The sequence below is a fragment of the Protomyctophum parallelum genome, assembly GCF_964188405.1.
Source record: "Protomyctophum parallelum genome assembly, chromosome: 11".
NCBI classification, from domain to species: Eukaryota; Metazoa; Chordata; class Actinopteri; order Myctophiformes; family Myctophidae; genus Protomyctophum; species Protomyctophum parallelum.
This window is the reverse complement of record NC_139707.1, coordinates 43,322,983-43,348,967: the sequence shown is the minus strand read 5'-3', so window position 1 is coordinate 43,348,967 and position 25,985 is coordinate 43,322,983. Positions and strand designations below refer to the sequence as shown.

The following is a 25,985-nucleotide window of genomic DNA, read 5'->3' as shown; positions in this document are numbered from 1 at the left end:
TGTTTACTTGACACAAATGAAAGATTGTGCACTGATTCATTTAACCACTGATACCACACAAGAACAAGGCAAAGAAGTCAAAACCAAACTCTTTTGTGTTTACAATGAAACCATGTGATAAAATAAGTAATTAAATGTTGAACTGAATCACTCTTTGTTTAGGGCTTGTGGGTAAACATACTATTAATAATGTATGAACATGCGGAAAGAAAAAGGTAGTTCAAGAGAGCCAATCATTTCCTATACAGAGAGTGTTACTCTGTCCATTTAAAAGAGGACTGAGTGATGTTGGACATTATAAAATATTAGCATTCCTTTGAAACAAGAGACCTTGAGTATTTTTCAAGAGTTATCCATACGCATGAAAGGCATGATTCATATGCACAAACTGAAGCTTGAGGACTGCAGTGAATGTTACAGGAGCCTGTGTAGCCACTCCATACAGGTGTAACAGTGTAGCACCACCTGTTTATAATCATCATTAAGACTCTCTGAAGTTACAAGAGTCTGGGAAAAATGTATGAGTTACACTGTTTTTTTAAATAGGCCTATACCTTACTAAATGTCGTTTTTATTTTGTATTACTTTTGTGATGGTGTAATATATTAGTTTACACAAAAGACAAAGTACTTTTTTTTTTAAAGCATTGTGTTGTTTGTTGAGGATTTAAGTAACTTTTCTGTGCCATTACCACCAGTGACCTATGTGCTCAACTATCTGAATAATGCATGGTGATTATACAATGTAGTGCTCTGAATTGTAAATTCTCACAATTATACAGCCCATTGTCTATTCATTATTTCAAAACGAATCAAAAATTATGTAAAACTATCTCTAAAGAGGAAAGCAGCGTGTAATATGACTTGCCATATTGTTCATGCAATTCAAATACTTCCCTTTTTCTGAGAGTTGAAATTAATCAGATTTAAATGAAATCCGACTTGAATGTCATGCAGGATTATGATACATTTGGAAGATAAACTATGATAACGACACTATATGTGCCATGAGGTGAGAGCACTCAGGCACAGAGTGCTTTCCAATTAACTTAAACCTCCCTCAAGGTTAAATATACATGGGTCCATACAAGTCTTTTCTGTGTGTCTAACCTATCTGCTCTTTTGACTCTTCACATCTCTCCTCTCTGGCGTTCTTTCACCTTGTTTTGTAAGAGTAATGAGAGTGCATGCAAACCAACAGACGGACTCTTAACTGTATAGCAAATGTGTTTTTCATTAGCTATCGTTTATATCATTTTCAGTTTTAACTACAGGTTCAGCAAAGTCTAAAGTAACTTTGTATAGTAGTAAGTGGACATTGTAGTTTAGTGTAATTTCCTCTTTTATGTACTTATATCCGATGCTTGATGGTTCACATGCTTTTTTTTGGTCTTATACTGCAACACTGATCAAGACTCATTCAGATTGACATTGAATTCAGTTGATTTAGCCATGGATTCCGGGATATTGAGTTCAATCTTGTTCATATTCAAATTGTGTTTATTTTCTATTTTTGTGTCAGCTATATAATGCTGAGGCTATACTGTGAAGCTATAGACTATAGCTTCACAGTATAGCCGTATGACACATGATGAAATGTAAACAGCCGTCCACCAAGACTTTCCTTTCCTAGCCTATCCCACATTCTCTAGACCTCGCGCCCTCGCATCCCCTATCTCCCTCATCCCCTATTCTCCTCCTCACCCCGGCTTCCACTCCATCCCATTGCTGAGCACAGGTATTTGTTTAGGAATCTCTCGGTGGAAATTATACTCCATCTCCGGCGCTCGCTATCAACACACAATTATCATGGGCAATCATGCAGAACAGTGGTGAATTCAGCTGGGACTCCCACTCTGATGACATTACTGTCGGCAAGGCCTGGCTGTGTGGTGGTACCCTGCTTCACACCTGCATTAGAGCTCTCTCTCTCTCTCTCCCTCCTCCCCTTCTTGTTCTCTCTCTCTCTCACACACGCACGCACACTCGCGCACACACACACACACACACACACACACACACACACACACACACACATGGCTGTACCACACGGATATGGATGGAGGGATGATTAAACTTTTTTTTTTTTTTTTATCTTATTAGAATTTCATTTAAACCAGGAAGTCATAGAGATAAGCAATCTCTTTCCCAAAGGAGACTTATAGCCACGAGGACAGCTCCAGTCTGAACCAGGACAAACTCTGTGACTTTATCTTAAGGTTTTCCATATAGCATCATCACCTCTCCTTGTGCATGTTGTTAAACCCTCTGTGTGACCTACAGTGCAGTCAGTGGGCATATACTTCAAAAAGGGCTCTCAGATCACATGCTTGCATCATATTTTGGTGCTCTTTCCATTCCTGGAGTGTGACATATATAATCTATGTTGGAAGATATAACACATTCATCACGAGAGTCATCTGTAAAGACTAGATCACACTGCAAAGCAATGTGCTATATTGTGTCCTCTTCCCCCTGCATTCTATGGCAAATCTCAGATGAATTTCTCTATGTGTAAGTATATTATGACGCTTGAAAGGCACCGACTATGATACAGACTCGTGAGAATCAACACAGGAGTCCATTCAAATCCTGATCAAATGCTCCATTCATGAGTGAAATTACCACCCGTCTGTCAGCCAAGGTGTGAATACCTTCATCTATCTACAGATCCTACCTCTGAAGTTGTGATTAAATGCATAATGCCACATAGGCTGATTCCACACAAGGAAAATATGATTTGTTTCTTTTTGGAAAAGTGTGTGTCAAGCGAAACAACATTGCCCTCTAGTGGCTTCTACGCCCAACACACATTTTCTCTTAATCATCATTTTATTGATAAACCGTCTCACGTTTTATTTCATTCTGACAAATATGATATAACAGATTCTTAGTAACAATCCTGCACATAATTCATAAAAGACAAATAGAATAACAAAAACACAATCAACAATATAAGGCAAAAATACAAAAATAAAATGTCACGATTCCTACAAGAAGAAACTACCGCTCACCAGTGTAATGGACAAAGTGATTTGATCTAATCTAATGGAGCATAGGCCTACCATAGTTTCAGGAAGTATGTGATTTCAATGGTAATGGTTTCATAAATTCAAAGTATACTTTATACCCTCTAAACGTCCGCTTATATTGACATTCCCATACTATGGACACCAGGGTTAAGCTGCCTGTGCCCCCTGGTGATTGGTGAATGAAAAAACCCTTAACATCCTGCTCTAGCAGTCCATACATGTACAACATCTGCCAGTGTCTAGAAAGTCCCTTCAAATAGATGCTGGACAGAATATGAAAAGTGTAAAAATGGCCTGCCTGCAAGTAAAAAAAAAAAAAAAAGAAATGGACCATTTCAGAAGCCTCTAATAAATCCCCATGTTCCAATCAGCCTGCCGTCGGTCGTCATCCCTATAGACCGATTCACAGAGGGTTTCCTGGGTGCGGCCATTACTGAGGTGTACCATTAAGCGCAACAGCACTGATTAGCTACACCTGGCCTACGGAGCACCTGCTCCATGGATTACACCTCAGTAATGGCCGCGCCCAGGGCACCCCTCTGTGAATCGGTCTATACACTCGACTCAGGAGTGAACCTTGATGGAGTGGCCAATGAGGAGGAAGAGGAGGCCAGCCAGGAGGGAGAAGAAGATGCCGACGGGTGCGACCATGAAGGACAGACCGTAGTGGAGGTTCAGCGTGAAGTTTTCACACACCACGGAGCGCTGGTGGTCTATGTAGAGATCCACGACGCTCAGCACCTGCACCCACAGCACGTACATCACCACCACACCCAGCAGGAACAGACCTGGCAGAATGACACAGACAATTAATACATTTTGTTTTGTTTTGTTTTGTTATTGTTTTAATAGCTATGTCTGATAATCCCATGTGGGATGGGTCAAGAAATTGTCCGGACACGAAAATAAAATATTAATTCATTCAATAGGAATATAATGCATGTGTTGCTTTTTTATTGTGCTTAAGAGGGAGTGCCACAATTTTTGTATTTGTTCAGTTTTTCATGTGTCTATGAGGTGACAGTACTTCATTAGACACCCTGGAGTCGTTTTTATGTGAAATGGTGTATTAACTTTGTATTTAGGGTTTCCTCCTGGAGGTTGAAACAACATTTTAACAAATACTGTACACTTTCAAACTTAGTATTTTCGATTCCATCAAACGTAAAACATTCCGTGGACATTTTTGACGTTGACCCTTGTGTTGATTATTGTCGTTCTGTATCCGAATGTCATAGTTAAATGACTAAAATACTAAATAATTATATTATATCTGATTTGAATAGTTACCCACCAGATGCCAGGAAGAGGCTGCCTCCAGCCTTGTACAAGCGATGGCTTGCAAAAGGAGCAGCACAGATGATGACAAACCCACCAAGCACTACCGCAGCCACACCGATCAGCATGAAGATACTCCAGAATCCCCTGTAGACTAGACCATATAGAATGGACAATTATTGTTATGGATATAGCTTTTTAAATTTGTGAATAATATTAAATGTACAGTAATGTATCAATCAATGCAGAGGCAAACTTAATTGAATGAAGGCGCGCACACACAGAGTGACACACTTACTTATAGCAGAATCATAGTCTGTTGCATTGTGGGTCTGATATGATACAGGGAATGGGAAGAGGTAGGCATGCATGCACACTTTGGCATGTGGCTGGTTTGCTGGAGACAAAAAAGTAAATAATTTAGATTCCTGACAAATTAAGTATTCAATCAATCAAATAGATGCAGGAATCACAGCATGGCATACAAATCATGCTTTTTGTCATTATATATATATATATATATATATATTATCGTTTTCACAATATTGCAGAATGGGATTGCATCGAACAAGACCTAAGACTTACGACCTAATAAAATTCAACACTGCGGTTTTGTTAAGCATCATTTTATCCAAATTAACTTTGGTTGATAACTCAGAGGTGGAATCCCATCCCACATTGCCCTTGGCTCCCTCTTACTCACTGAGAAAGATCAAATATCGTCATACAACACAAGACTTAAGTGAGATCAACACGATGGCAAACATATCACTTTCTATTCTTCATATCGACTCATAATATTTTCTCCAATCAATCTAATCTCTTTCACTCCTGTGGAATCCTGCGGACCCTTGCCAGCTTGAGGATGTTTGTGACAATGACCCACCCACTGCCTGTCAGAAAATAGACAAGAATGCACAAACATCTGACAAAGCAAATGAATAGAATGACATCACATGGCATATGAACTCTGAATAGTCACCTGATGGGGGTCTAGCGCTATGTGATACGTATTTTATATACAGCACATCGAAGCAAACATTAAGTGATGCTGTGCCATGGAGTGAATTGCTGACATGTGACTCATAGACCCATAAATAATAGTTATTTGTGTCTGACCTTTACTGAACTCCTCAGTCACCCACTTCTTAACAAAGTGAATAGAACCAAGGAGGAAGCTAAAATAAAACATTGCTGCCCCTTATATGGAACCCCTTTTGGTGTTTATAGCATTATGTTATACTTTAGCTATTGAAAAATAGCAGATCTACAAGCTCATAGCACGGCACCGAGTGCAAAAAATGTGCCTCAAATCTTTCAATATATATTACAGAGTGAACATTTTAACTCAAATCTTTGCTTCTGGGGGGTCCCTGGAACAACATGTTTTCAGATGGGGGGGGGGGTGAAGGCATTTACATATAATTATTGAGCACCACTGATACCGAAACATAGGGTTTTTCAGAAAACAGGATTTTGAAGACATTTTTTTAATTTCGACATCAGGTCTAAATGGGTTAAGTTTTGCATACTATATTGCTTGCTACGTTGATCTGGCAATTTTCATGACATTGTGTGACTGTATTTATTTCTTACTGAACCAGAGTTTCCATAGGAGGTTGTTGTCATCGACATTTGACCCGAAAGAACACCTCCAGAAGAATCCTTCATGGTAGTACGTATAGGAGGCATTCTCCAACGGATCTGACATCACGACATCTCCAGGCTGAGACAAAGGAAGGAACAAATTAAACGACTCTCCACGTTTTAAGATTACGTTACATTTTAAGGAAATTCTTTGTTGGGGCGTCCGCTGGCCTAGTGGTCCAGGCGCTTGCCACATATAGGCTCATATAGCACATATAGCTAGCCTGACAGCATGGCGCGTGTTCGAGTCCCGTTCATGACGACCTTTGTTGAGTCTCTCTCTCCGTCTTCACTGTATATATGAAGTTCTTTTTTATTTGTGCCTTTATTGTCACAAAAGCCAAAAACAAAAATCATTGTTGTCACAAATTTACATTATATAGTACCTTTACTTCTGTATTCCACAACCTAAAACTTGGGGACAAGCAGCCATCTGTGGCTTTGGCAAGGTGTCAGGCCAGTTCCAATTCATGTTTTTTTTGTTTTCTTCTTCTTCCCTCCCCCCTTCTATCTATTTTTAAATGGCACAGCCATTCCAACGCATGCTGAATAGTTGGTAACGAAAATAAAGCCAATGACATTAGACACTAGTCGTAGTAGTGGTGGTCCTAGTGTTGATATCATGTCTAGTTCTAGATGCTTACGATGAAAAGTCAGACGTGTAAGTGATATTTGATACCGCTTGGTTAGCGCACACAGACTGTGAGGTTTTATAGAGCTATCACTGTGGCCTATGGCATGTCTCCGTCCTGCATAGCTGCACACCAACTACGTACATTAAACAAGTGTTTGATTTCACAAGTGACTCCCTGAGGATGCATCTCGCTCTACAGAGAGTTAAGTTCCTTCTGGAAGAACCATCTAATGACAAACAGCTGCCAAAATAGTACATGGATTATCTTGCAATTAAATCTGCATTGTTGACATGTACAATTTTTTCACTTTCTTTCTTTCTTTCTTACTTTCTTTCTTTGTTCCAGTTAATGTCTGGAAAATATCAATGAATAAAATAAAATCAAGGACTGTAACAACAACAATACAACAACGTTTCCTGTGACATTTCCTTGAACCCCACCACCCCACCCCACCCCTCCCCAAGGATGAATATAAACATGAGAAAAACATTTAACTTTGTACTGTGAGGGTCCATCTTGCTCACCTCTACAGCGATGCCCCCTGGGCCAAGAGATCCCACGGGTTTAGGGTCACACGTCTCTGAGGCCAGAAGCCAGTAATCCGTTCCAAACGAGAGGAGGATCAGAGTGGCAGCCAGGGCCCCGAAGAGCCCTGCGAAGAACTGAGCCACGCTCAGCTTCATCATGCTTCGGGACTGACCCGGTCAGTAAGTGGAAGGGCACGTTCTGTCACTCAAGGTCCCCCGATGACAATTTGTGCATGTGATGATTTACAGCCTTGAAACTCGGAGACACGATTCCACTCCTTATCCCTCTTCTGCACTGTCGATATCCAAAGAGTGAGAAATATCCAGCTCCTTGTGTCCGTCCGTGCCAATGAAATGCCAATGAAAAGGTTTTTTATCCTGGCACCAGACTCATGCCTCCACTCCTTTCTCTCGGGCGGGCTGTGCGTTTGTTGAGCAGGACAGGGCTGTACCACGTGGTTGTCACTGGTGTTCGGAGAGCTTCTCCCCCAAGCTATTTTTGGGGTCTGATTGAAAGGTGCCTGCTGCACCTTCTGTGCTCAACTGTCAAACTGAGTGTCCCAATGGGAGGGGAGGTTGGGGGAACATGGAGGGAGGAGAGTCAGGAGACCAATGCAAAAATAACCACTAGCAACTGAACACCCCCACTTGTGCTCGGAAGTCTGGGAGTGCCTGAAAGAGAATGCAGGATCAAGGTATTCCTATCCCAACACCCACCCCAAGAATATACTTTGGTAGGGCTGTTTGTGGACTACACACATACCTGTGCATAGACATACTCACGCACCTTATGCAGCATTAATTTCTCTTGACACCATGACAACCAATTGGTCTTATGAAGTACAGTATGCCAAACAGCTCCTACAGCTCCTATAACAGCAACAACAGCTACAATAACAATAATAATAATAATAATAATACATGTAATATACTGTAATAAATCTTTTTTAAAGGCCTTCTAAATCCTGACCTAAGTCTTCTGAAAAACAGAACCCCAAAATGGGTTCCCGGACTGAAGGGGTAAAACACCAAAAGGGCCCGGAATGAGTTGTTCTATATTGTTGTTTCATATAAAACATAAGCAAAGTTGAAGTCATCATAAAAGCAAAGATTAAAAAGCTAGCAGATTGAATGGTTCTTCCTGGCCGGTGTGAGTTAAGGTAAGCTGGGTCCTTAGCATCTAGAAGGGATATTTAGCACTGCACCCATATGGAAACACTGCTTAATTAACACACTGGTGTGACTCAGTCAAAATGCCCCCTCCACTTCCCTATTCACTTTCATTTCCACTTTTCTGAAGTGACCTTTGTGAGTGTGTGCATGTGCTTGTGTTTATCTGCTAGTGTGTACAAACCATGGCACTATACTACTCAGATGATCCCAAAGGGCAAAATTTGATAAACACCACTCTCTAAGCTCCAAAATAACCAAAAACAAAACAAAGAAACTTAACCAATGCAAAATATATTCGCCATTCTATATGGTGTTACTGTGTTTTAAATGTGAGTGTGTGTGTGTGTGTGTGTGTGTGTGTGTGTGTGTGTGTGTGTGTGTGTGTGTGTGTGTGTGTGTGTGTGTGTGTGTGTGTGTGTGTGTGTGTGTGTGTGTGTGTGTGTGTTACACAGGAGCTGCTCATACAATCATAATCCCTGGATTTAACTGATATTAAAGATATTATACATGTTTAACCACTTTCAACCTGGCGTCCCTATTTTGGGCATCTCATTACAGTAAAAAATGTTACAGACAAACGTGTGGTAATGCATTGTGAGCTTGGCTATTTACTTTCTTTCTTTCTGTTAAGCCAACAGGGGAGCCAGACGCTGTGGAATCCACTGGTCTACTCTGAACCAGTGATTCTCAACCTTTTCACGGTTGCATTGTATTTAATCAGGACACACAAAATTCCACGCCTCCCTTCCACCCCTAACAACTGCCTGTTCAATATTTCAAAACAAGACTCCTGTACAGGATCTCCTCACTGGTCAGCAAAAATACTTTGAAGACCTTAACAGGAGCACCTCAAAGGCTCTAAAAACAAGGCTCCGGACATCCCAAAACAACCTGGTCACAGTGGTCAGGCTACTTCTTGGCCTTACTCCCAGAACCCACCCTCCTGCTCATTTTGATAGGTTGGAATGGCTTAGGGTTGACGACATAGTACAGCAACTTGCAATGGGCCTGGTCTACAAGATTCCAGACAAGAACCAGATACCCACCCACTGAGCAATAGTCAGTGGCTATAGAGTGCCGAAGTCCTGACGTCACTCACCCTTCCCCTGGTTCACGGAAGGAATTTCTCTATGGAGAATAACATGGGCTCATCTTAAAGTCGTTTCATATAAGCATTGTGGTCCAAAAATAACAAGCTGTCTCTGCGTTATTGTCAGGGAGGTGTCTCTGTATCGTTTGCGACAGTCAGTCACTCATTGCGAACGCAGTGAGCACTAACTATAGAAGCTGGCCTAATATGTCTGTGTGTGTGTGTGTGTGTGTGTGTGTGTGTTTGTGTGTGTGTCACGCTGTAACACCACCACTAAAAAAAGCCTGTACGTAATTTATTCTAATTGTTGTTATTGCAATTTACGAGCTGCGTTCGCTTCCCGCGTTTGCGCGTCTTACTTGTATATGATGCAGTCTGTTTCTAGCGAAAATGTAGCTAATTCAGTAGCAGTAACAATAGCGTTTTCTCTCAGTCAGTTGATTCTTCATATCCATATGAGTGAAGCGGCCTGGATGATTTGTTTATTTTTCAAACACAGTTATTATATGAGGCGATCTAAAATCCCCCTATGGGGATTACAATGCAAATAAAAAGTGTTTTAGTGGTGTAGGCTTAGCATAGACATCTAATAGCCTGAAAAATGCTCAGTGAGCATTTACCTGTCAAAATACTTCCTTAATGTCAACGAAGTCCACAATCACAACACCAGAGGGAGTTCAGCAAAACCACGTTCAACCCAGATTCGGCTAAAAACAAGGGAATTAAATTAATTTCACTCCTATGCCACTAAAATGTGGAACGCTAAATCACTTCATCTGTGTGGCAAAATGAGGCCCAAGCTGCAAAAGGGGGCATTGTGCTAATGCTGGGTTCTCTCTTGCGCGTAAGGCTCTTCTGGCTGTATTTTGCGTGTCTTAAGTACCAGGTCTTATTACCTAACTTGAGTAAACTAAAGACCTGGAGGCGTGATCAATGCTCTTTGGCCACTCAGAATAGCCAAATGGCATTGATCGCACCTCCAGGTCTTTAGTTTACTCAAGTTAGGTAATAAGACCTGGTACTTAAGACACGCAAAATACAGCCCTTCGTCGGGTTTACCCTAACACCGATAGCATCCTTATCGCAAAGTTCTCAGGCAACTCAGTAACAACATAACCTGACGCTGCCAGATCCAAGAAGCTTGCTACACAAATTTGTTTCACAGCTTATTGGGATCTGGGATCGCGGAAGCAAATTCGATGACGGGGATGTTCCTTTTTTTCTTACTTGGTACTACTTGGTACTCTACTTGGTAGATGATTGGATGGGACCGTCTGTCTATCACCGTGTGGGCGTGCAAACACAACCAATCATATTGACGTGTCTATATAGCTTCACATCCGGTTTCGCACATATCCCGCCCTCAGCTCACACTGATTGGTTCGGTACGGAACGGATTGGTGTTAGCTGAACTCCCTGAGAGATCCCAGATGGAAGCTGTGTTGGGGAACATGGTTACCCAATACCGCCCCCATCTGGCAGGGTCAGGTTAGTAACAACAGTCGTGTACTCACCCACCAACGTGGCACCATCTGAGGAGGTGGAGAAGTTGTATGAGGACCTTGCAAGTTGCAACAGCGGTCCGAGATGTCCCAGCGGCCAGCGCACAACGTCCTGGCAATCTGACTTCAATGCAAGGCACGTACCCTTCCCATACCATGACAATGGAGCATGTAATGTCGCATTCCGTACTTGGACTGCACGGTCCATAGGTTTCCTGCTGAGAAGAACAATGGCCTCAGATTTGGAGATGCTGATCCTCATCCTAGTACACTTGACTGCAAACCGGTCCAGTGAGAGCTGAAGGTCTTGGACCGATGGTGCCATCAGGAACACATAATCTGCAAAAAGCAGTGAAGCAACATCTTAGCTGGTCGGTAATCTCTAAAGAACAGATTCCGAGCTATGCTACTGAATCTGTCAGCAGGGCCATTTAGAATGTGTATACATTGTTGATAGTAGGAAAGAAAACATAGGCACCCCACAGGAAGTTAGGAGGCTGAGGCCGGGCCAACCGGGCCAACATCCTGTTATCCACATTCTATTGGGGCCCACCGCCTGCCCCAGAGGCAAATTCAAGGAAACAAACAACAGAGGGCGCTGTTCTTTTTTCCTTTTTTTGCCTGTCAGTAGGCCTATCATGTCAGTAGCATGTCAGTATCATGTTAGTAGCATGGTCGGTATCATGTCAGTATGTCAGTAGATCAGTATCATGTCCACATTACCTGTGATGACAGCTGAAATGCAGCCAGGGGCTGCTATTAGGCCTACACAAGATGGCACATGGCGAAAGAAATGCATTGAGAAGGAAGACATGGCAGTGTATCCCAAGCCGTGCATATCCACGGATACGTCCCCAAGCCGTGCATATCCACGGCAAGCTGTGCATGCCTATTCCCACTATAGGCCCTACCAACAGTCATTAAGACACGTGAATCCCTTGACTCCTTCAAAACCGCTCTCAAAGGGCACCTACGGATGGCTGCAATTCGAAACTGGCCTCTGTAAAATCTGAATCCCCATCTCCCCTCACTGTATATGTATCTTTTCCCTTTTTGCTTCCTATATGATGGTAAATGGTGCATTTATATAGCGCCTTTATCCAAGGCGCTTTACAGAGATTGTGCATTACATTCACCCATTCATACACTGATGGCAGCGGAAACCATGCAAGGCACCAACTAGCACATCGGGAGCAATTAGGGGTTCAGTGTCTTGCTCAAGGACACTTCGACAGTAACTCTGGGGGAGCCCGGGTTGGAACTGGCAACCTTACGGTTACCATCCAGGCACTCTACCCCTGAGCCACCGCCGTCGCTGATGAATTCCTGTTCTGTTCTTTAGCTACATAGAAATGTCTATTTGTATGTCTCTAAATGTTTTGATGAATTGAACAATGTGGACCCTGTTGTAAACAAGTGTAATGCTTAATTGGGTCGTCCACTCACAGTTAACAGTCTTTGTATTGAGTTTGTGCTTGAAATGTACTGTAAATTCTGCAAATTGTTAATACATATTTCAATCAATCAATCAATAGGCTGAGGAAGAAATGCCACTTAACAGTTTTCAAATCAGCCTCATGGTGGCGCTACAACAGGCCTAGTTGCGTCTCTCTCTCTCTCTCTCTCTCACACACACACACACACACACACACACACACACACATGCAGGTCCGTAGTTTTCAATTAAAAAGTGTTAGGCCTCGTACCTTACCTAACCCATGGTAGTGAAAGCGAAACACCCTGCCTCAGAATAGCTCTGAACATGTACAAATGCAAAATCTAAAGGTGCTTACCCTGCTGCCCCACATGTTCGCTTGTAAAAAGTGTTTTAATCCATCCTGTCTCGGAATCTTTCCGCCATCTTGGATCTTTCATCGTCTCCCCAAATGAGTGCAACTGGCTGTGCAACACTGACCGCCAGGCAGTTGCAAAAGATCCAAGATGGCGGAAAGATTCCGAGAGTGGAAAATGTCAGATTCGAACAAAAGATCTACACTGCATAGATAGAACTTAGAAGCACGTCTGCCTAGATAATAATTTGAATTTGCTGGATACATTGTGACATAACATAACGGAATATGCATGGATATCTATATCCCGATTGATTGATATATGTATTAACAGTTTGCAGAAAGTACATTTCAAGCACAACTCAATACAAAGACTGTTAACTGTGAGTGGACGACCTAATAAATAATTACACTTGTTTACAAAGGGTCCACCTTGTTCAATTCATCAAAACATTTAGAGGCGTACAAATAGACACTTCCAATAGTCAAAGAACATAACAGGAATTCATCATAAAGGAGGTAAAAAGGGAAAAGAAACATCTAGCTATTTAAATGTTAACTTAAAACGGCTTGCTATACTGTCACAAGACTCACAAACGTAGGCTATGTTCTTTATGCTGGAACATATCCAACAATTAAGCCATCATGATTCATTGCCACAAATGTACATTGAGTACAGAGAGTACAGTAATGCCTTTGATGTTCCTCGGGGTAGTCCACACTCCACAGGGGTTGTCCCATGGGTTGTCCCCTTAAAAAATACAAAAAATAAAAATACATCCATGGTTTCACCACAAGATGGGGTGAAAGTAACCACAACATCATTGTTTTCCTTCTATATCTTTCTCGACATAACTGTCAAAACTGTACCCCAACATTAGTCGCGAGAATCAATAAGATGGGAAAACAACATGATTGTATTAATATTGTTTAGAAAAACACACCTTCTCTCTCACACCAAGCATGCAAATAATAGACTTGACTGCGATAATTTAATTCGAACAGAGCGCTTAAATTGGTTGTTTGACGTCAGCGGTCGATACCAAATGGCCAGGCTCCTGCGAGCTCAGCGAACACAACACTGCAGGAATACAGGCGCCTTGGGAATGGTAAATGCCTCGGTACAGCAGCTCTGTTCACTTTAGTTTCTGGATTTTTCACCGATACGCGATTGCGTCCTCACCGCCATGCAGATTTTTGCAAAAGGAGAAATTCGAGCCTTTTATTAACACCCCTAAAATATTGCACGTGACACAGACCCACTGTTATGGCTGATCAGGATACTGTCTAAAATTACAGTATATCCGATGAGTGCTTCCGCATTGGCTGATGTCGAGCTGTCATTGCGGGAGAATGAATAACGCGAAATGTAGCTCATTCTTTCAGCAGCCAAGGAGACGCACGCGGATTATACAATGCATCTATGTGGTGGGCTTTATGGTAAGTGACAACATGATGTGTGTGTACGTTGCTTCCATGCTTATTGACTAAGACTAAGTTGTGCAATCGTAACTCATTAGACATTATTTGAAGTTTGTTTATTTGTAGTATACTGTTATTTGCAACAAAGAGGAGGCAGGTTTTCATGAGGACTCAGACATCAGAGCAGAGGTGAATGACACATTGGACTGTCCATATCATAAAGTAGAACTTTATTACAAACGTGAGCATGCATTTGTTTAAATAGTATTCTTCGAGGTCGATGACTCAATACTCATGTCACATGTGTCCTCCAAGTTGCTGCACCACATTACAGAGTGGTGCAACCTGTAATGTAATCTGTAATGCAAACCGCATGCATTAAGATACTGTAGTAAAAAAGGGCCCAAACGCATCATATTTTCATATAAAAGAGGGAGTCTAACCTGGACACGAAGATTGTGTCTAGCTTGAACACAGGGGTACAATTTTTACCAACATTCAAGTGTACTAGTCCTAGCTCCTTTCCCCCCCTACAGTGAATTTTTGGTGAATATACAGTACAGTATTGCTGAGTCTAAATACTGTACTTTGCCACAAATAGCCAGTCCACTCGACATGATAGGCTTGTAGGTCTGCTATTTTTGCAGAATGTTTGCCACAGAAATTCTGTGAAGATTCAGAATATGGATGCTAGGGTGCAAGTGGTTAATGGGCAACGAGCAACTAAGTGTGACTTAAATCAAATCTTTGGAATGACTTGCAAGGCACCCCTGGCTGTCAGAGATACAGATAACCGGTTTAGTGTTGTGTTATTGTTTTGGTTGGATCTGGAGTTTCGGGACACATTGTGTAAGTTGCCGTAATATTTGTTTTTGTTTTTGCCCAAGAATTTCTAGTGCTCTGTAAATTTATGCCAGGGACAGTATATGGTAGAATTTGTATCAGTTGACTACTAGCTCAATTTAGCCAACCGCCCCTGCATACATTATTAATTCTTTGATCTGCCCTGTTTCTCTACAGGACTTATTTGGGGTGAGCATGATCATCCCTCTGTTGAGCCATCACGTGAAGGCCCTCGGAGCCAGTCCCACAGTGGCTGGGATTGTAGGTGGGTGTGCTCATCCCATTGCATCCGTATAAACTGTAATCTATGATTAATACAGTTAATACTGATATGATCAGTTACGTTTGGAATACATTTTAGAACACTGAGCGAAGACAATGCTCCTTATTTCACCACCTCTCTCTGTCATTTATAAGCTTCCAGGCTTCATATTCTTTTGTACTTGAAATTGCATTGAAATAGTCTCATTGCTTATTATATAAATAGGTGTGTGTGTGTGTGTGTGTGTGTGTGTGTGTGTGTGTGTGTGTGTGTGTGTGTGTGTGTGTGTGTGTGTGTGTGTGTGTGTGTGTGTGTGTGTGTGTGGACGCAGTATATACTGTATAAATTGTGCTCAGAGTTCTTAGGTGCCCACTGCCCTTTGTCAATAGGTATAAAGCCACTATGTATTAGTCATGACAACATAGTAAAATCCTCAGTGTTAATTTAAGAGTGTAAAAGGATAATGGGTTCACTTGAGTCTAAGTTAATATAAGAAATGGTTTTACTGTGTATAATGGGAATGTTAGTTATGTGTATTTGAATACCAACTAACAGTAAACTTTTTATTGCAGGATCTACGTATGGCGTCTTACAGTTGTTCTCTAGCACAATAGTTGTAAGTATTGACTATTTAATTTTTTTTTGTGTTCCTGCCTGAAATAACCCAGATGTCTAAGCAAATGCTAATTATTTTGCCCTGGTGAGCTGGTGGTTGGCTTGCCTGAATTCCATGTCTGGAATGTCAAGGAAACAATACACAGTGTCAGTAACACTGGCGGCCTTAAGTTTAATTTTGGTGTCACAAAATAATCTCAGCCTCCCCATATTGATCAAATGACAAAGTTTGACCTTAGAAACAGAATATACTCTTTTATGATATTCCAATTTTATATTATTGTTATTTTTGCCTCCACAGATTCACAATTTCCATTTATCTGAAAGGTCAACGGTTTTGGTGATGCACAGCCATGTCCAAATCATTAACTAGGCAATTAACATCATCAGATTCCTCTGAAACCAAGATGTTCTTTAGCTCTACAGTAAACATGGCTTCTAAAGAGACAGATTCTCAGAGATCCCCAACTTACTTCCCCTCTGCCTGTGACTACAGAAATTAGTTTAAATCTTAGGGGTCATGCGACAAATTAAAGAGAGAAGGAGTCAGTTGTGCGCAGACTGGAAGGGAAGGACGGCGTGAACAGCCAGGTCTCTATGGTAATCCCCGCAGGCTACATCCAAAACATAGCAAATTCAATTGGTCCTAATTTCATTATATCATCAGTATGTGTGTGTCTGTGTGTGTGTCTGTACGCACACTCGCGCGTGTGTGATATCTGTACATAATAGACCATTGGAGGCGCCTCGGCAGCTTGGTTGAGAGAGTGAAAGTTTAGGATTCCTCAGGTTTCTGGTCACCTGATCATATTCACATGGTTTAGCCTCAGGGACTGAGAACAGAACACAAACTAATTGTCTACTCATTGCAGGGCGGGATTGGGTCAAGATTTGGCCCAGACTGCCCACCACAACCGGCCAGCAGATAGCGGATACTCTACCGCCTGCTCTGTCGAGGCACACACAAACAAACAAGCCCTAATACCACAACCTTTATACTGAAAAACAGTTTTTTTCCCATTGTCAAACACAGGGCTATGGATAAACCTTGCTTTGTTCTCTCAATCATTTATAGCAAACTGAACAGAGAGATTTGAGTTTAAGGTTGAAGCTAGAAGCTTATAATTGCCTATACCTTATTGGTAAGAGGAACTAGTAACCTCTATAAGGTAGTAATGGTCCTAACACCCCAGGTAGAAGACTTCATAAAGTTGCCTCCAGACAGCACACTGAGCACAGACTAGTTGGCCAGTTTGGAAGCATTGCGAGCTTGTCGGCAGGAGACTCCCAACGACAAGCTCCCGTCGCTTGCCGTCCATATCGCCTTATTGTCGGAACCCGTTGATGAAGAACCGAACATGTCCGGTCGGTTGCCGATGACGGTTGCCAACGCTATCCATGTTGTAGTGTTGAGGGGGTACATACGATAATTCTTGTTAGGAACAGACAAGTGTGAGGGCAATCTGGCCAGTTTGAGATATCTTGGGTTCAAGTGGAAATGTTTACGATGCGTTAGGCTATTTTCTGTGTGCGATTGAAGGGATAGTTCACCCCCAAAATGACTTTATTTTCCTATCCATTACTACTCGCCCCATCACCCCCATGGATACATGAATTTATGGATTTTGTTTTGTTTTGTCCCATACATCACAGTCTGACCACATGAAGTCCGAGATCTGCTTTAGAGCCACACTGTACTGTTGCGTTGTACTGAGTTCTAAGGTTATCTAAAGTCCAATAAACAGACTGTAAACAAGTCATGGGACCTTAAGAAATGGCACATTTGAGTGATTACCACCGGGATACATATGCCAAAATGAATGGGTCCGCGTGATATGAATATGAACAGCAGATGACCAGGGGCGGCCTTATGGATCTGGAGGCCCGTTTCAAGACCAAATGTGAGGCCGCCATGCACGTTGTGCTTGTTGCATCGTCCTCTCATTTTAACCCATTCTGACCTGAGATCAGATTCATACGAGGTTTCCACTGGACACAAACTGGTCTGATTAACTCCATTCTGACCTGAGATCAGATTCTAAAAATGTCAGTCGTTCTTCGATTTTTCAAAAAATAGCAGACCTACAAGCTCGTATCGCGCCACTCGGTGGCGCGATATGAGCTTGTAGATCTGCTATTTTTAAATAGCTAAAGCACGACATGATGCTGACACCAAAATGGGTGCCCGGTCAGAATGGGTTAAAGTGTTTTAACTCATATTGATACAAATAGTTTTGACTGTTCAATATCGTGCGCTGGGCAGCCATTACTCTCAACAATTATGCAGCAACAACAACTACTCTCCTCATCCGGTCGTCCCTTCACAATAAAGTGTCTCCCCTTTACCTCCCAATGCCACACATTTTAACAGGAAATAGGTTTCAATTGAAACTGATGAAACTATAGCTAAGGCCTCCTATGCAGATGACATGGATAAAAGCAGATACGACCTGTTATATCACGAATTCGGATTCGATCATATCAGTCCGTTGGAAGCACAGGCCAGGTGTCGTCTGTCCTGGAGAGCTCTGACATGTCTTTACTTTTTCAGACACCTATATAGAAATCTTTCTGTCTCTCGGTGACCTTGCTAAGCTCAGCTATGGCGCACACTCTCTTAAGTAATGGTAACTGCTTTAAAGGTCTACTTTATCTCATCAGTACCACATGTGGATCCTGAGATCTACGTCATTCTATTTGTGCCCAGCCTTGTCTCTTTGTGTGAACACAAACACGATGATTTGATTGGCTGATCACCCCATAGCAATGATTTGATTGGCTGAGGGAAGTACATATTAAAGGCTAAAAAGTGAGGGCAGATAAGTGAAGGCGCCCAAAGTGATTGGCCGGAATGACATTTGTGATGATTTGATTGGCTGAGCACAGAATGTGATGTAAGAGCGCCCCTCACGTCACACAAGTGTGATTTTATTTCCCTTACTCTGGGAATTGTGGCCGTTATACTTCACTAATGAAGGCATGTGTGCTCATTTTCAGCAAGGCCATGCACATAGAAACACACAGACACACAAATTATAACCTGGGAGTCTGGCCTCTAAGCAGCTCCACTGGAGCAGTTGGGGGTTCAGTGCCTTGCTCAAGGGCACTTCAGCAGTGTTGGGTGAGTGATGACCAATCACTTCCCGACCCAGATTGTTCCTGCCCATCCGGGGAATCGAACGGGCAACCTTTCGGCAACAAGGGCACTCCTCTAACCCTTGCCCTGAAACTGCAGGGCAAAAGGCTTGGAACTGAAAAGGCTTGGAATTGGTCAAAACGTGTATCATTATATGTAACATTGTAAAAAGTAGCACTGCCTGACAAAACAATGGAAACACCGTCATACATTGTTAGTTTGAAGATCTGTTCTTTTGTTCGAGTCAGTCTTCTTGGGGCATTGATAGCTGGCGTAAGGGCATTATTGCACCGTATGATTGCTATAGGCCTGGAAATGGGGTCAAATAGTAAAATACTTTGGAAAAGTTATAGAAAAGTATTGTAAATTCGTTGGTAAAAAATGTGTGGCGACCCTGTAGTTTGCTAACTTTTCTCCTGCACAGGTATTTCAGCTGAGATTCCTGAGGGAGGTCTAATGAGGCTAAACACCTCTCCAAATATCAAAAATATAGCCGAGAACGTCAACGCTTTGTTCCACTGAGCTGTTTTACTTAGTCTTAGAGTGATCTCCTGCATGCGTGTGATTGGCAGGGCAGCTGGAGTGATGTAGTCGGAAGGCGGTACTCTCTGTTGACCTGCCTGCTGCTGAGTACTCTGGGCTACGGTCTGCTGGGGATGTCCACCAGCATCGCTTTCTTTGTCCTCGCTCGCATTCCCGTTGGTAAGTTCACAGTTTACAATTTAGGCATTTAGCAGACGCTCTTAATCCAGAGCGATTTACAGTAGGCAAGAACAACACATGGTGGTTGTAGTGCCTAAAGTCCTATACTTTATGGTACTACTGGTTGCCGACGGCCAGGTGGAAGTTCTTACGTGTGCCAGTACAAACTGATCTCCAAAACATGTCCGTTGAGTTTAACTTTGCTTTATTTTCCGCAGGCATTTTCCTATACAACATACAGATAAAATAATAATAAAGAAACAGTAACAAACACAGGGGACCAGCCCTCCTGAACACAGTAGAAAACTGTTAGCCTCTGCCGTCTGCCACTGGCAACACCTGTGCCTGATCAGGAGCCTGGCTGGCCCAGACACTGACCAAGCTGCAGTGACACTGTCAATCAGCAAAACATTAGGTCATAATGGCTCTTACAGTGGTAATGCATCAAATAACCGGAGATGGGTTTATAACCGGAGATGGGTTTCTCACTCATGAGTCATCACTCTAGACTTTATGAGGCCATCATTGGCTATGAGACGAGAACAGCGTTGCACTGTTTTTTATCTATAAAGCCTTACTTAAGAAATTACCTAATTATCTTTGCAGTCTATTACAGCCTAAATTCTTTTCGCTCCTATGCCACCAAAATGTGGAACGCCCTACCAACATTAATCCCTTGACTCCTTCAAAACCGCTCTCAAAGGGCACCTACGGACGGCTGCAATTCGAAACTGGCCCCCGTAAATTCGGAATCCCCCAAAGTTCCCCTCACTGTATACGTTTCTTTCCCCTTTTTACCTCCTTTATGATGAATTCCTGTTCTGTTCTTTGGCTATATAGAAGTGTCTATTTGTACGTCTCTAAATGTTTTGATGAATTCAACAAGGTGGACCCTCTTGTAAACAAGTGTAATGCTTTATTGGGTCGTCCACTCACAGTTAACAGTCTTTGTATTGAGTTGTGCTGTACTGTAATTCTGAAAACTGTTAATAAATATTTCAATCAATCAATCAATAAAGCAATAGGCCATCATCACACCTGTTCTCAAGACTACTTTCTATTAGAAATTCCTGATATTAATTCTGAACTGGGTAAGACTGCCTTTCAATACTATGCCCCCCACACATGGAACTGTCTACAATCAGTCTTAAAACTGAAGAACTTGATTTCACTTGGATCGATTTAAATGTCTTGTATGGGATAATTTGACATATAGCTGTACTTGTTCAATCTGAATAGTTTATTTTATTATATTTGTTCTTGTAATGTATCTGCGTTCAAATGTTTGTTATGTACAGTGTAATCAGGGCGTCATTGTAAAAGAGAGCTGGTTCTCAATTGAATTCCCTGAATAAATAAAGGTGAAAGAAAAATACTCGAGAATCATAAGCAAGCTAAGAACCTAGCATCTAACAGTAGAATATCTGTACAGTGAAGCCAGTGATGCTAATAGGGTGGACTTTGCATTATTATTAATGATTATTGATAATGGACCCATCTGTGGACCTTTCTGGGGGTCCCATGGATGCACTAATGTACTCAGCACTGTACTGTAATTTAGTGCTATTTAATTTACTTTATGTTTTCATATGCTTTGCACTGTTGTTTGCATAACTCTTTGCAATTGTCGGATTTAGAATTGTGTTTCTTTCTTTCAGATACATTTTCTACATGAATATAACCCTATTATAACCATATAAGATGAAATGGGAGTTAAATGTTTCAATTTGTAAAAAAAAGTCAAAATATGACTCCTAACGTCGTTGAAGCGGGACTCGTAAAATGTCCATGGGATCCATCTAAAAGACCACCCCTGGGTCCTGGGACCCATTACATTGAAAACCTATTTACATCAGTGTGAAGCTAAAGAGTGCTATGTCTACATAGGTTACGGTATAACTGTCATACCACATGGTGAGGAGGAGCAAGTGAAACAGCATATTATAGACTTCAGCGCAGGTAGCTTGTGGTTCTCAAAGTGGTGTCTGGGGACCCCCAGGGTCTGCTATTTGCACAAGGGACCGGACTCTAACCAAGTACGGACCCCTGGGGGACCCCATTTATCTACGTACACTGTGTATAGGATTTAAATGGTTAAGGACATCAGCTGTATTGAGTCAAGTATTGACATGGCGGAATTTGACTTGAGGTATTACCTTTTCATTCATTTACAATTAGAAACAGCAGTAATTGCAGTACAATGCTACCCATTCAATAAGAAAAGACATGTAGAGCTCGGTATCAATAATCCGATTCCTGCTCATGTCGACTCTTTTTCTCTCCCCAGGGCTGTTCAAGCATTCCTTGTCCATATGCAGAGCTCTGCTGTCTGACCTGGTGTCTGAAAAAGAGCGCCCTCTGGTGATGGGACACTTCAATGCAGCGTCCAGCGTGGGCTTCATCCTGGGCCCTGTGGTCGGCGGCTACCTCACTGAGCACGAGGGAGGCTTCTACACGTCCTCCTTCACCTGCGCAGCCATCTTCCTCCTTAATGCAGGTGAGACAAAGACAAAGGGTCAGAGAGAGAGAGAGAAATAAAACCTTGTGCTTGAAATGTTTTAAACCATTTAGGCCTGACGTAAAAAAAAATATATATATTTTTAACTGTTAGATACCTGGCCCAGGGGAGCCAAGTATGCAACAAAAATACAGGGGAGACACAGTACTCAAATGAAATATAAATGTATTTAGTAATCAAAATAAGAATTAAACCAAATCATACCCAAATCAAGTTCGAACAGATGAGGTGTGGAAATCAGTAATCAGTAGTGTAGTGCGTGTATGCATGAGTGAGATGTGTGTGCATGTTGTATGTATTAACCCAAATGCTGAAAAAGGTGCATGGTGGGAGAGGGGCAAAGGAGAATTGAATACAACAGAGCTGAGGAAGGGACTGGGGAGGCAGGCTTATATAGGGCGTCGGCAGAGCTGTGATTGATCATCACATTTGAACAGTGAATTACAACTATAATATATATAAAGCTACACCAGACCACCTAATACAAGATACCACAATATACTATACACCCTAATATAGTACAATACATACAGGGGCCGTCACATTAAAATGTATTTTTTTCTGAAAGTGGTCAGTGGCTGCCAAGGACCCCAACAATTATATGTAATTGGCCGCCGACCCCCATCTGAAAATATGTTGTTCCAGGGACCCCCCCAGAAGCAGAGATTTGAGTGAAACTCTGAAAGAATATATATTCAAAGATTTAACCCATTTAGGCCTGACGTCGAAATAAAACAAAGTCTCCTGAAAGAATATATATATTCAAAGATTTGTGCCGCATTTTCACGATTAAAAAAAAAATAGCTTAAGTATAACATAATGCTTAGTTAAAACACCAAAACGGGTTCCCGTCCAGAATGTGTTAAGGCACATTTTCACGATAAAATAAAAAAAAGCAGATCTAAAGTTCATAGCGCGGCACGCAAGGTTAGTTAGCTCATAGCGCGCTATGAGCTTGTAGATCTACAGTACTATGTTTCAATAGCTAAAGTATAACATAATGCGTATACAATGCTTGTATAACACCAAAATGGGTTTTAATCACTGGCGTTCATTTTGTTCCATCCAGGTCTGGTGTGGATGCTGCCCTGGAGCGAGACACTCGTTTACCGCACCGACGCCAACTCCAACAGAAGCACTGCCAAGGCCTGCAATGCCGACGACAACAACAGCATCAACAACTCTGCGTGCCACCACAACTGTTCCCATGAAAACAACCACCACCTTCCGCTGGTGACGGAGACGGAGACGACGGCGGCGCCACGGAAAAAGAGAGCTCCGGCGGGGGGCGGCATCAGCTGGGGGGAGGTGTCCTTACTCCAGCCCGCCTGGAGGCAGCTGTCCTCGGTGGTCTCGAAGATCCACATGGTGGCCTCCTCCGACATGTGGGACCTGTTCCTGGTGCGGCTGCTCATGGCCATCGCCATCATGCTCTACTACAGCAACTTCTCCCTGGCCATGGAGGAGCGCTTCTCCCTGAGGCCCAAGGTGACGGGCTACCTGATCAGCTACAGCAGCACCCTGGGAGCGCTGGCCGGGTTCCTGGTGGGCCCCGTGACGCAGCTGTACGCCGACAACATGTCGGGCCTGCTCCTGCACTCCACGGTGCTCACGTGTCTGCTCATCCTTTTGTACGCCGGCGCGCCCAGCTTCTGGCAGGTGCTGCTCAGCTCCACCTTCTTCGCCATCTCCACCACCATCGGACGCACCTGCATCACGGACCTGGAGCTGCAGAGGGGCGGGGTCCAGGCCAGCGGGACCCTGATCGGAGCCGGCCAGTCTGTGACGGCGGTGGGCCGCGTGCTGGCCCCTCTCCTCTCGGGCCTGGCCCAGGAGTTCAGCCCCTGCGGCCCTCCAAGTCTGGGCGTGCTCCTGGCGCTCGCCGCCGTAGGTTTACTACTCGTTAGGATCCCCAAGTGGGACGGGAGGGGGAAGTCAAAATTAGCCAAACTGAGAAACGTAGAGTGAACAAGGATGAGATAGAGAATTCTAATGTTTTGAAAGGAGTCCAGCGACGGGGACTACTCTCTCCGGATACGATCGTTTTGTTTGCTGGAGTGTGTTGTTGTTTCATTGATGCGGTTCTGGGGTTTACGTCAGGCCAGCCTCACCTGAAGATAGTGCAACATCACAGTGGCCAAAAGAGCTGGTCATCACTGGAATTGCAAGCCCTCCTGTCCGGAAAGAGAGGATTTAGAAACACAAAGTACAGCACTGATAAAGACGAGACCTGCCACTTGCCTGTCAAGGCATTGGGCCCAAACTGGCTCGGTCTCTAGACTGTATCGCCCGTTAATTGTGGGTACGACACTGTATACATTTTTCGTTTAAATATATATAAGAACAATGCCGAAATGATCTTATTTACCATATCACCTATAACCACTATGCAGTCCAAATGTCCCTGACTTTTTGGGCTTTCTTTATTGTTACTGATGCACTATATGTCCCAGAATACACTACTTCTGTTTCATCATTGTCACAGGAAGAGGAAAGGGACCCTCTTTGATGTCACAAAGAGCAATATTTAGACTACATGAATTCACCTCAGGATGTCAGATGGTAGTTTTGGAGTTGCCACATTGGTAATCTAACTCCGTTCTACTTTTTACGCCACTCATTTCTGCCAGTGCACTGTTTCTGGCAGTGTTCCCATAGTGGTATTAGAGCCTTATAAATTTTTATACTAGTCTTTTTTTTTTTTTACTTCTATATTTTAACAGATTTAGATGATTTTCAAATTTGATTGTTAATTTATCCGGGAGGTATACATGGGGGTTTTAGGAGAAATCTATTTGCGTCCTGAATTACTGTTCATACAATTACACACGACCATAATAGTTCAAACTAAAATGTGCGGATTAATGTACAGAAGTGCTTGAATTCGTAAATTCAGACCCAGAATTAATGGAAGGAAGTCACAGTGAATAAAGTTTTATATGAAACCTTAACGTGTGTACATTAGTCACTGGATTGTCAACTTTGGACTTTGCTGGAGTAAATTTGTCATGGCCTGTATCTATTGCAGATGTGCCAAAAGAAATTGATTGTGATTCTGCAATCTGCTAAATGGCACCATTACAAAGGCAGAAATTGAGGGAAAACATATTTTAAAGCCATCGAGAAATAAATATCAATATTTTAGCAGGTTTTTATTTTATCAAGAGACTATATTGACTTTCTTGGGCTTGCAACTATAACTTTGTCCAAAATAATATTGCAATTGTCAAAGGATCTTCCTCAGGTCTCAGTTCTTTATTATGGTTTATTTCTGACATACCTCCAGAAAAACAAGTATGACGACGTATTGTTTAAAGTTTGTTTGAATGGCCGAAGTCAAAATGGGAAAGCTATCCTGACCTACGTAAAATTGCCTAGAATTTGGCAAAAACACGGCTCAGGAATCCGACATAATAGCAGCCACTCAAGCGGTGTTCCCAGGGCCACACAATGTCTACAATGCACCCATTCTGACCTGAGATCAGATTCTAAAAATGTCTTCTACATCCTGACAGTTTTCTGAAAAAGCTATGTTTCTATGTCAGTCGTTCTTCGATTTTTCAAAGATAGCAGACCTACAAGCTCGTAGCGCGCCACTCGGTGGTGCGCTATGAGCTTGTAGATCTGCTATTTTTCAATAGCTAAAGCACGACATGATGCTAACACCAAAATGGGTTCCCGCCCAAAATGGGTTAAATTTGGCACAATGTTCAGGGGTCTGCCATGAAAATAGTCACCAGGGGACCCAGGCTCGGATCCGCACCAAACCTGGCACAAACACTGTTCATGCGTTTGGCATGAATACACACATACG

General features: G+C 42.5%; 2 protein-coding genes across 2 annotated transcripts; one reads left to right on the top strand and one right to left on the bottom strand.

The window, feature by feature from the left end:
- Positions 1 to 2,812: 2,812 nt before the first annotated feature.
- tmem182a (transmembrane protein 182a) lies at positions 2,813 to 7,668 on the bottom strand. Its single transcript, XM_083776179.1, has 5 exons — positions 7,116 to 7,668; positions 5,906 to 6,035; positions 4,608 to 4,706; positions 4,326 to 4,463; positions 2,813 to 3,819 (listed from the first exon to the last, which is right to left on the bottom strand). The coding sequence occupies exons 1-5, from the start codon at positions 7,275 to 7,277 to the stop codon at positions 3,596 to 3,598; spliced, it is 753 nt and encodes a 250-aa protein (XP_083632305.1). The 5' UTR covers positions 7,278 to 7,668; the 3' UTR covers positions 2,813 to 3,595.
- Positions 7,669 to 13,861: 6,193 nt separating this feature from the next.
- mfsd9 (major facilitator superfamily domain containing 9) lies at positions 13,862 to 25,178 on the top strand. Its single transcript, XM_083775950.1, has 6 exons — positions 13,862 to 14,113; positions 15,116 to 15,203; positions 15,773 to 15,816; positions 19,524 to 19,653; positions 21,941 to 22,150; positions 23,241 to 25,178. The coding sequence occupies exons 1-6, from the start codon at positions 14,003 to 14,005 to the stop codon at positions 24,137 to 24,139; spliced, it is 1,482 nt and encodes a 493-aa protein (XP_083632076.1). The 5' UTR covers positions 13,862 to 14,002; the 3' UTR covers positions 24,140 to 25,178.
- The last annotated feature ends 807 nt before the right edge of the window (positions 25,179 to 25,985 follow it).